We start from the raw sequence: 12889 nt of genomic DNA on the forward strand, positions 1-12889 counted from the left end.
TCCTTGTACAAAAACAAATCTCCCATGCCTCATCTTTTCAGTCTCCCACAACCTCCCAAAGTATCACCACCCGGCCACAGAGGAGCAGTCTCATCATAACTCAGCACCACCCAGGACTGGAACAAATGAATTACATTCTCCACCAATGTTTCAACTACCACTCATCATGCCCTGAAATCAGAAATGTCCTGTCCACTATCCTTCCCACCCCTCCCACCGAACCTACACAATACACTCATCCATCCCTACACAACCCCTGCCCTCCATCTAACCTCCTGACTGCACCTAGCTACCCTAGCGTCTCTCCACCTCATCCCTGTGCGCTCCCCAGCAGCACTTCACTGTCCCCCACCCCTACCTTGCTATCCTTCCCCTTCCCACCCCAGCCTCTTCGTTACCCTCACCCAGTTGCCACTCCCACCATGCACTGCTGCTTGCAGTGTGGCTTCAGCTGCCAGAGACTGCAGTCATGTGTGTGTGTGTGTGTGTGTGTGTGTGTGTGTGTGTGTGTGTCATCTATTTTTGACAAAGGTCTTGTTGGTTGAAAGTTTATTTGAGACAGTCTTTTTGTTTTGCCATCTGCGACTCAGCATCTCCACTATATGGTCAGTATCATCTTTCCTTTACGTAATATTGACAATCTTTTTTGCATTCTGCATGTTTTCTTTAAAAAAATTTGAGAAATTCATCAAACACCTAATTCTTTATGTCAGTAGCGACTTATACTCCCATGGCACATTGTAACCCTTGGCAAGCAGCTTGTATGATTTTCTTCACTACGTGATCTAACTGAAATATTAGAGTCTCCTGCAAAGAGTACTGATGTTATATCAGTTCTTTTACTGGCCAAGTCATTTACATACAGCAGAATTCAGCCTTGTGGGACTCTTTACTCAACTTTCTTCTCATTATTGTAAAAACTAGAAATTCCGTGCATCTCACTATCTTTGTAAGTTTTTTGATTATGGTGCTTTGTCATTTAAATCTTATTACGTGCAAAACCAATGTTTCAGACCTGGTTACAATGGCTTCATTTGGGTCTATTAGTGTGTTTTTGCTGTCCAGGGTCACATATTTTGCCATGAGTACTCTCTGAGTATGGACCTGCTTCTGTCTGCTGCTTCTTGCAGCATGTTTCGTGGCTGGTAGTCATTTGCAAATGAGAACACATAGATGTTATTAATTAAAGTTCAGAGAGAAGAAATGGAAGTTTTGAAGTTTTTCGGCGACATTAAAATTCTCTCAGAACTGGTAAAGGAGCAGTTGAACAGAATGAGCAGTCTTTACAAGATGTAATGAGACGAACATCAACAAAAGTAGGTTATGGACTGTAATCAAATAAAATCAGATGAGGTAAAGGATTAGATTAGCAATTGAAACACTATAAGTACCAAATGAGTTTTATATTTGGGTACTAAAGTAACTAATGGTGGCAAATTAGGAAGTATAAGAAACAAAGACTAGCAACTGCAAGAAAAGCTTTCCTGAAAAAGAGGAATTTGTTAACATGAATATAAATTTAAGTGTATTTATCTGGAGTTTAGCTTTGTGTGGAAGTTAAATATGGACAATAAACAGTTCAGACAAGAAGAAAATAGAAGCTTTTGAAATGTGGTGTACAGAAGAATGCTGAAGATTAGATGAGCAGACTGAATAATAAATGAGGAAGTACTGAATCAAATGAGGGGAAAAAGATGTTATGCCACAACTTGACAAAGAGAAGGAACTGGCTGAGGCATCAAGTAATTGTCAATTTGGTAACAGAGGGAAATGTGAGGTTTAAAAATTGTAGAGGAAGAGCAAGATTTGAGTCTATTTTAAGCAGGTTCAAATGGTTGCAAGTTGTAACAGTTACACACAGGTGAAGAGGCTTTTACAAGACAGACTAGCATGGAGAGCTGCATGAATCTAACTTTTGGACTGAAGAGCATGATAACAAACAACATTCTTTATTTGCAAATTTATCTACTGAGAACTGAATTTAATTTTACTTGATCCTACAGGATTACATTGCATACAGTAAATGCATGTGGAATATAGGACACATCAAAAGCAGAAAACATTTATTATCACTTATTTCCTATGCAGCAACCATTTTGATAGACTCTGCAACATCATTGAGTGTAAGAAACAATACATGTAACTTTAATTTAGTAGATAATCTTTAACACTGCAAAACTCCTCTTCCACCAGATAGTCTTTGAGCTTACTTGAAAAGTTGGTGTCATATATACTATCATGCAGGGTTTTAGGCAGACTTCCTAACGGTTTGGTACCTGAGAAATGAAGTCCTTTTTCAAGTATTATCAGTTGGTAGGTTGGGCTCCATATATTGCTCATCCTCTATATGTTCTGAGTATTGTATTTTCAATCCCGTCTGAACTATATTTTATTATGTATGTTACTGTTTTATATATGTAGAGAGCTGTTTTATATATGAACAACGCTGTAAAAGTTAAGATGCCTAGATTTTTGAAGCAGTTTCTGTATGTTTCAGACATCCTTTTTCAAATGATCCTAATTGATTTTTTATGTAGTGTGAACACTGTGTGGTCGCATAATTAAACGATAAATAAAGACAGTCACTGAAAGAGTGAAATATGTATTATGCTTTATATCATTGTCTCTATCTTACCACCTTTGTCTTAGTTTCATGCAATTGATACTCTGTATTGCCTCATGTTTCATATATCTTCAAGTGAGCTGTAACAAACTGTCAAAACAATGGAAACTTCAGGATGAAATAACAATAGTATTTTGAAACGGATAGATTGCTACTCACCATATAGGGGAGTGGGAGCAGCAATGTGGTGGATGGTGTGGGTAAGGAGGAGGCATGGGGTGAAAAGGGGGAGGAATAGCAGAGAAGGGGCAGGGGAAGGTGTGGTGCTGCTTGTGGGAGTATGCAGGGACATGGTGGGGACAGGATAGGGCTACTAGCTGCAGACATGAGCTTACACTGCAGGGAGAGTTCTCACCTGTGCACTTCAGAAAAGCTGGTGTTGGTAGGAAGGATCCAGATGGCACAGGCTGTGAATCTGTCATTGAAATGAAGAGTGTTGTTTTGGTCAGAATGTTCAGCAACTGGGTGGTCCAGCTGTCTCTTGGCCACAGTTTGCTGTTGGTCATTCATGCAGACAGATAGCTTGTTAGTCGTCCTGCCCATACAGAAACCAACACAGTGGTTGCAGCTTAGTTTGTAGATCACATGACCGATTTCACATGTAACCATTCCTTTGATGTGATAGGAGATGTTTGTTATAGGACTGGACTAGGTGGTGGTGTGAGGATGAATGGGACAGGTCTTGCATCTAGGTCTATTGCTGATGCAAGGGGTTGGGAGCAGGGTAAGAGTAGGGATGCCACAACAGCCAGACCTGTGGTTTAAAATGCTTCTGACAACATTGATCCACAATAACAGTACATACTTACTGATGTAGTGAAATATCACAATTAAGTATTGTTCACTTGCAAATACATAAAACATGAGACACTAAAGAGAACCAGCAACATGGGAGTATGATAAAAGAGAGCAGACAGAGAAACAATACAAAAGATATTATACATTTCACTCTTTTAGTTATTATCTTTACATCTCCATTAATTTTGTTTCACAACTCTTTTTGTTTCTTGAATGTTTGAGTTTCCCCACACAGTCACTCCATACTGCACATATGGTTCACAAAGCCAATGTTATATTGTGCACAGAAGCTGTTTGCTGCATATTTTAAATAGCCGATTCATTCAGAATATGGTGCAGTTGTGTTTGTTACAGATGGAATGTGGTTTTGTGTGTTGTTTTCAGTACCTTAGTACTCTTCACTTTTGGACCATTTCTTTCCATTTTTAAGTTCTCTGCCACAGTTATGTAATTATCATAGAGTAAGTTTGATATTCCTCTACTAACTGTAACCACTGTGTTCTTTGCTTTCATTGACCTACATTGTTTTTTTAGTCCCACATTTTTCCTTTCTCTCAGTATTAATTATGTTCCAAGCTGCATTTATCTACAATTTTGAGTTCAAAAGGTGATGTTAATTGAGCTTGTTTTTGTCTCTCTCTCATTGTTTTCCTGTACATCTTGTGTAATGTTATACAATTTTCAGCTTTTCCCATCCATTTCAGTTTGTACAGCTTCATAAGTTGTTCTAATATTTCACAGGTAGTCCAGTGTGTTTGATCTTGTAGCCTCTGTTTTCTCTTTACCATGGGATATGCTACATTAAAATGATATTTAATTGCTGTAATAAATGTATCCTACTTTTCATTTACATTCTGTATCTGTAAGGTTTCATTCCAGTAGCAACCATTCACGAACAGAAATTATTTCAATTTTTTTTTCAGTTACCATCACCTCATCTCTGATAGTTTCTTGACCACAGTAGCCAGCTCTGCCAGCAGTGTGCATATCTTTTTTGAGCTGATTATGGTCGACTTTTGACGTATTTTTTTATAAAAATAAAAATGTTAGTATAACTTTTAATGTGGATTGACCCGTGCAGCTGACTTAAATTATCTGACAAATTTCAAATCTGTTGGTGTATGCTTGATTCATTTCTTCTCTACTCATAGTCATCCACCAGGCAGTGCAAAGCCTGACAGCATCATGGTTGTGACATCCTCAACTGCTTCATTCACAAAATTTAAGGAGTGCCATCTCCCCAACATGGTAGCTATCTCTCTTTCAACTTCTCAGTAGTATGCATGGTTTCTTTTACTCCTTTGTTTTTCCATGATATTGAGTCATTCTGCTATGTGCACTCTCCTAACTAAAATGAATATCAGTTGCCATTATGGGCTACTAATGTAATAAATGTTGGAAGTTATTCTGAAGGAACAGTTTCATTATGATTAACCACAGCAGAAACTGAATTTAAATGCAGAACTGTGGTGTTTAATATAATCATTCTAGACTCATGAGTGTATTTAAATTTTTACTTTCCCAGTATGCTAGTAGCTTAATATGAAATTGATTCTCTAGGAGTTGATACCATAATGATTACATATTTTTTCTAAAGAAAAGTGCACACGTTTTGTTAACTGTCTAACCACTGAAAGCTGGACAGATGTGAGATCATAATCAAGTGCAACTAATGCATATAATACCTTCTCTTCTATATTCATGTCACAATTTGAAATGTATTTCCCAAAGAAGTTAGTGAGGTCCAAGTCTTCAGTGTACCATGAAAAGACTGAACCAAGAAATTAAAACTTGCTCAGATCCACAGTTTGTAGATTATGTAAAAACATACAGAAAAATGTACCGAAAGGCAATAGCAAAGGCAAAGTTGCTATATAATGACAACTAAATCAGTAGCTCAGACAACAAACCACAAACTATATGGGACATTGAGAGGAATGAAATTACTACCTTGGGAGAAGAGGAAGAAATAATACTGAAAAGCAGTGAAAATTGCAATATAGAAAATAATGAAATGGCAAACTATATTAATAACTAGTTTTTAAATGTACCACCTTCACTAAACTTAAACTTCACAAAACAAAAAATAATACATGCTCCAAGGGTTGCCTGCAGCATGAATATATTCCTTCAACAAATGAACAGGAAGTAATTAGAGTGATTAGAAGCAGCAGGTGTTGATGAAGTACCAGTTTCAATCATAATAAGGACTGCAGTGCAGGTTGCAAAACCTTTAGCACATATTGCAAATTTATCCTTTAGTGAAGGTGTATTTCCTCAACGACTGAAGATCTCAAAAGTGAGGCCACTATTTAAAAATGGAGACAGACATAAAATAGAAAACTACCATCCCATATCACTTCTTCCTGCTTCCTCCAAAATATTAAAGAAACTGATGAAATTGAGAGTCACTAGTTACCTAGACAATAATAAACTTTGGAATAGTAATCAACATGGTTTTCATGCAAAACAAAGCACAGAAACTGCAGTCATAGACTACACCCAAGAAATAATTAAAAATTTGGAGAAAAACAAAAGTGTAGTAGGAATCAATTTAGATCTATCTAAAGCTTTCAATACGGTCTGCCATGAAATCCTCCTTCATAAGCTGGAAGCAGTAGGTATTAGAGGAAGAGTTAAAATGTTGTTTGAGTCATATCTCTAAAACAGATCTCAGATTGTAGAGCTCACCACTGTAAATTCAAATCAAAAAATAAGGTTAGTTTCAGAAGCAAAAGAAGTTCCTTTAGGAGTAACCCAGGGCAGCATCTTAGGATCACTACTCTTTCTCATATATGTCAATAATTTACAGTTACAATATAATACAGCCAAAATTGTACTACATGTAGATGACACAAGTTTGATAGTGAGCGACTTTAAAAACTTGTTACAGTCAACTACTGACAAAATCCTAAAAAGTATTGAGACTTGGTTCAGTGCAAACAAACTTACACTCAATGCAAAGAAAACAAATTACATACAGTTTGGTAAAATGATTCAGGATGAAGATATTAATCTAAAACTGGATGACAGACTAATAGAGAGAGTGCATTTTGCAAAAGTGTTAGGAATGCATATAGATGAAGCTATGAATTGGAAACACCATGTAGAATTTCTTACATACAGACTTAACTCAGCCTGCTTTGCACTGAGAGTTATTGCAAATGTTTGCACTCTAGAAGGCATCAGAATGGCATACTTCAGGTACTTTCATTCTGTTGCCTCATCGGAAATAGTGTCTGGGCCAGCTCAAAATCTCAAAATCTAATTTGAAAAACATTTTTATTTTACAGAAACGGGCTGCTCGAATAATTACCCACAGTCCAACACAAGCTCACTGCAGACCTCTTTTTCAAAAAGTTAGGAATATTTACTCTACCATCAGTCTATGTACTTAAATGTGTGCTCTTAACCAAAGCTAATCTAAGCAATCTCCACACAAATGCAGACCGTCACAACTATAACACAAGGAACGAGAATGATCTCCACATAGAACAAGTAAGAAGAGCACGAACTCAGAAGCATGTAAGCCACATGGGCATTAAGCTCTATAATGCACTGCCTCAGTACATTAAAGATTTAAAGGACAATACAAATTTTAAATTGGGACTTAGAAAATTTTTAATTGATAAATATTGCTACTCAATAAATGAATATCTTGAAGACCAAGAAAATGACTTTACAAACTAAACTCCAAAATTTTCTATCTTTGTTTGTTTCAGCTTTTATTATACTTTACCATCTATAGTACTAGTTACATATTTTTACTGAGAAACAAATTACTACAAACCATTTATGTGGAAATAAACTGTAAGTTTGCTGTCATTTATTATAGACAATTTCATTTTGTACATTCTATATTTTAATTTCTGTGTATGACAAATCCAATTGTAGACAATTTCATTTTTTATACTCTGTATTGTTAATTTCTATGTATGACAAGTCCAATATCGTTTGTACGATGACACAGATGCTAAATAAATAAATATGCTTCTACATCTACATCTTAACTCTGCAAACCACCGCGAAATGTACAACAGAGAGTATGTCCCATAGTACCAGTTATTAGGGTTGCTTCCCATTCCATTCACGTGTGGAGCTTGGGAAGAATGACTGTTTCAGTGCCTCTGTGCATGCAGTAATTATTCTAATCTTATTGTCACAATCCCCATATGAGAGAGATGTGGGGCATTGTACTATATCCCTAGAGTCATCCTATAAAGCCGGTTCTTGAAACTTTGTTAACAGACTTACCTCTCAACTTTCCTTGTGAGATCGGTTATTTGAAGCTGATACAATTCCTTGTCTACCTCACTTAATTCCTCAACTACTTCTTCTTTTTCCTTTTTCTTGTTGCCTTTCTTCCCGCCTTTTCCTTTCTTCCCCATTCTTTTGCTCTCTTCTTGTAGTTTTGTTTACCCGGCCTGAAAGCACTGAAAAAATTTTTATTTGTCAGCAGGCCCGTAGATATAATCAGCACTGCAATTATGCTAGTACTTGTTTAAATTTGTCATGATGGATATGGAACTATGGCTGTTAAAGTCAATGTTAAACTGCATGCTCAACCAACTTTCACAGAGTGAAAGCACTAAAATTTTAATTCTTTTGCATTGTGAAAGGTGGCTGCAGCTATATTTCTAACATTTAGTACTTTCTTGTTATTAAACAGGAGTGGGGTTCACACAACACATAAATTTCTTATTCACCATCTGGATTTCAGAAATTACTATCAATGTTTCTCAGACAAACTTTTAAATTTAGTAGTAAAATAATTAGCAGCTGATGTACATTCAGTTCTTTGTAACAAAAATTGTAAGAAACTTTAGAGATACACATAGAAAATAAATGTGTATATCATTATGTAGATGCGCAAATGTTGCCAGTAACACAATGATGTTTCTAGTATAGTTTCTCTGACCTCACAATATTCAGTGACTTTTTGATGCATACAGAAACATTGTTGCAGAAAGTACAGGTGATTTGCAGGTGAAATATCCTCTTCAGTTTTAGTTCAGCCAATAGTTTAGTCAATATTTGTTTGTTTATAGAAATGATCTTGGAAACACTGTAGCCAAAGCAGGTCATCACACCTGTATGATGAAAGATGCAAATTTAAGGCTCATGTACAAGGAAAACTACAATATTACCAGGCAAGCTGGGCTGATGTGCGGTGTTATCACAGTTACTACAAGTTTTTGCTTGCTTCATGATAAACTTTTAGTACATTTTGTGACCAACGTGCATCATTTTGATGAAACTTTATAACGTAATAATTTTATGTATAAATCAGATAGTATTATGGTCATCCGACTTGTCACTTGTGAACTACAGAAAAGTAGCAATAGTTGTGTAAATATTGGTGTGGGTAAAAGATGGTACATAGCTTTTTGATTTCTGTCACATTATCTGAGCTTTTTGATTTCTTTCACATTATCTGTATGTCATTTGATTTTCTGTACACATCATAAAGTTACCCTGTACATATATCTCTGCATTAATCATCTGTTCTGTTCTAAGTAACTGCGTGTTAAAAGATCGTTTTCTTCCTTGAAATAGTTCAAGTGTGTTTACCCCAGACTCAGTTTAAAGAGTAGAACACGCAAACAACTGATTCACAGCCAGAATCTTAACTTTTAAATATTTTAAAAATTCAAATTATGCAATTCCAAGCGCAAAAATATGACTTACTGGCACAAAAAATGAAGATAAATGGACATACACTAAATAAAATTCTGTCTTTGAAATGTCTATGCACACAGATGAATAAGAAACTGAGGGGCCACAAGTACATAGATAAGTTTCTCAGAAATCTCACTTCTGCCTGCTTTGACCTTAAAAATCTCTCTCACTGAGTTGGCTTGAGGACAACACTGCTAGCGAGCTTTGCATATATTCTTCTATGGAATAATCTTCTTGCAAACTGCATCATGCAGAAGCCTTCTCACAGTCCTTGGGAATCTTGCATTTATGTGTCACAAGATTTAAAACCTAATGGTATTTGTAGTTAGTTACAAGAATGACTTTAGAATGAATTGTGAAATTTTAACCACAGTGCTACAAGGGTCACTCCAAAAGAAATGCACACTATTTTTGTAAAAATACAGTTTTCATTCTGCATGTGTGAAAGTTTTACAGTGTGTAGATACATCTTTCCTGCTTGTTTTCAAACTTAGTTCAACCTGTTCCCTTGAGTGGCACCATCACAGCATGTCTTCAAGATGGCTGCTACACTTCACGTTCGTCAGAAGCAACGTGCTGTCATAGAATTTCTGTGCTGTGAAAACGAGACTGTGGGAAACATCCACAAGAGGTTGAAAAAGGTGTATGGAGATGCTGCTGTCGATCGCAGTACAGTCAGTTGGTGGCAAGCAGGTTACGTGATGAAATCGGGCACAGCAATATTGAGGATTGTCCTCGCAATGGCAGGCCTCGTGCTGCACACACTCCAGAAAATGAACAGAGAGTTAACAAATTGGTGACTGCTGACAGACGCATCACAGAGAACGAATTTTCACGCTACGTTGGGATAGGGGAAGGAAGTGTTTGCAGAATACTGAAAGTGTTGGCGTTAAAAAAGGTATTTGCCAGGTGGGTTCCCAGGATGTTGACAGTGGCTCACAAAGAAACAAGAAAAGCAGTATGCAGCGAACTTTTGGAACAGTACGAGAATGGTGGAGATGAATTTCTTGGAAGAATTGTGACAGGTGATGAAACATGGCTCCATCATTTTTCACCAGAGACGAAGAGGCAATCAATGAAGTGGCATCATGCAAATTCACCCAAGAAAAAAAAAAAAATTCAAAGCTGCACTTTCTGCTGGAAAAGTTATGGCTACAGTGTTTTTCGATTCCAAAGTACTCTTGCTTGTGGACATCACGCCAAGTGGAATCACCATAAATTCTGATGCATATGTGACGACACTGAAGAAACTTCAAGTTCAACTGAGTCATGTTCGACCACATCCGCAAAAGCAGGCTGTTTTGCTGTTGCACGACAATGCACGGCCACATGTCAGTCAAAAAACCATGGAAGCGATCTCGGATGGACAACACTGAAACATCCGCCTTACAGTCCTTACCTGGCTCCATGTGAATATCATCTCTTTTGGAAACTGAGAGACTCTCTTCGTGGAACAAGGTTTGCAGATGATGACTCCCTTGTGCATGCTGCCAAACAGTGGCTCCAACAGGTTGGTCCAGAATTTGACCATGCATGTATACAGGTGCTGGTTCCAAGATGGTGTAAGGCAATTGAGAGGGATAGAAATTATCTGGAGAAATGAAAATATTGTTCCTAAAGGATGCATCTACACACTGTAAAACTTTCAAACATGTAGAATAAAAGATGGATTCAAAGCAAAACAAAAAAAATAGTCTGCATTTCTTTTGGAGTGACCCTCGTAGAAGTAAAAATTGCCATATATACATATGACTATGAAAACTGATACTAGGAAGCATACTAAAAAACGAAATTTTAATTGTTGTGCATAGTATAGTAAATAAGACAATGGAAAATCCAGGATTGAATAATAACAATATTATGAAAAGGACAGATTACTACTCACCAAACATAGGAGACACTGAGTCGCAGTCAAGCATAACACATAGTCACACAAGCGTAAATCTGGTCTCAGTGACCAGAGGCAATGGTCATGTGTGTGTGGTTTGTGCTTGTGTGAATGCGTGCATATTTTCCATTTTAGAAAATGCCTCTTGGCCAAAAGGTCAAATGTAAAGCAGCCTTTTTGTTGTGCCTGTCTACCACTCAATGTCTCCTGTGTACAGTGGTGAGTGGCAATATAGCCTTCTCATAATATTATAGTATAATAAGAATACATAATTATCTTAAAGGTGATTTGGGGGTGTACAGGATGTGAAAGGCAGTAATCAAATCTGTTGCTTCTGGCACCAACAACTGCTCTAGCCTGTTGATAATACAGTCAAACTGAGCTTGGATGACAAATATTACTAAACCTTTGTTGCAGAGTCCATCAATCTCAGTGCGTCATGGGTGGTGATTCTCAGTCTCTCAGCAACCTATGACCACGCTTCCAATGGAAGGAAGGAAAGATGATTGGGTAACATTTAGGTCATTAGAGATGGAGCACAAGCTCAAATTGTTTCAAAGATGGGAAGGAAGTTGGCTGTGCCCTTTCAAAGGAACTGTTCCGGCAACTGCTTGGAGCGATTTAGGGAAGTCACAGAAAACCTAAATCTGGATGGCCAGATGTAGGTTTGAACTGTCATCCTCCAGAATGCTTCCAGTAGGTGAGAGATATGGAGAAAATGCTGCTAGCAGTTGAATGCCCAATATATTGATGTAAGTCAGAACAGCACAGGCAAGATGAGGTCTTGCATTACCTTGTTGAAAGACGGAGACCCTGAAGATGTGCGCAGCCACCAGTCTTGACATGCCTGAAGTGTAATGACTGCTGACCAAATTATCAGCTAAGTGAACCAGAGGTGATTGTGTTGTGTCCCCAGTGGCATCCCATACTATCATACCAGTTGCTGGGCCCATATCATAATGACAAATGTTATATGGCAATGCTTGTTCTCCTCAGAATATCCATAAATGGATGGATACCTCGAAATACTACACACAGAACTAGGACTCCTCTGAAGAGACAATGTGCAGCCACACCTGTGGCCAATACTGTCACTGGGCACACTCCTATTGGTGCACCATTCTCTGTTGCCGTATCAGAGAAAGCCGCAACAACAGTTGCTGTGCTGACTGTCTATGGTGCTCCAGATATTACCACACTCTCCGCGAGGGCATTTGTTTTCCTGCAAACTAACGTGGACGTACTTAATCGAATATGAAAACAGGAAATTCGTGGCATAACTTGACTAAAAGAAAGGATCAATTGATAGATGCGTAATGAGGCATCGAGAAGTCATCTATTTGGTAATGGTGAGAAGTGCAAGGAGAAAACATTGTAGAGGGAGAGTAGAACATGAATACGGCAACATGATTCAAATGGCTCTAGGTTGTAGCAGTTAAGCAGGGATGGAGAGGCATGAACAGGATAGGCTATAATCGAGACGGCATAAGAAGATCCCTGACAGTTCACAGCACTGTTACCAGATTTCAGCTGTGAAGTGCTAACCGCTGCAGGCGAAACCAGTAACCATCTACAGAGCTGTGAAAACGTTACGTTGGTTGAGGTAGGTCTACCGGTAGGTAGCTGCCACAACAACTGTCAGTGGTCAATTTAGACCGACTCAACTATAGCATACAGAGCAGCATTAAGGTTGTCTTGTGACTGAACACCACTACAACAACACTTGACAGACACACTTTACACGCAACTCTCTCACATTTTGCAGGACGAAAGGGCAACTTTCCAATTAAGTATCTGTATGTCCATCTCTTTAGAGATGGTTGCGGGACTTCGCTGTTCGATACAGAAGGTCAAATCAAACATCTTTCAGCCTTCTAGTTTCCAAACTTATTTTACGTGGC

General features: G+C 37.8%; 1 protein-coding gene across 1 annotated transcript in view; it reads right to left on the bottom strand.

Moving 5' to 3' along the window:
• LOC124795609 (cilia- and flagella-associated protein 157-like) overlaps positions 1-7809 on the bottom strand; it is a 133443-nt gene extending 125634 nt beyond the window's left edge. Inside the window, exon 1 of the mRNA XM_047259680.1 lies at positions 7676-7809. Within this exon, the coding sequence (XP_047115636.1) occupies positions 7676-7809 (134 nt within the window). The remainder of the gene's footprint in view (positions 1-7675) is intronic.
• Between the last annotated feature and the right edge of the window lie 5080 nt (positions 7810-12889).

Source organism: Schistocerca piceifrons, chromosome 4, assembly GCF_021461385.2.
Source record: "Schistocerca piceifrons isolate TAMUIC-IGC-003096 chromosome 4, iqSchPice1.1, whole genome shotgun sequence".
NCBI lineage: Eukaryota > Metazoa > Arthropoda > Insecta > Orthoptera > Acrididae > Schistocerca > Schistocerca piceifrons.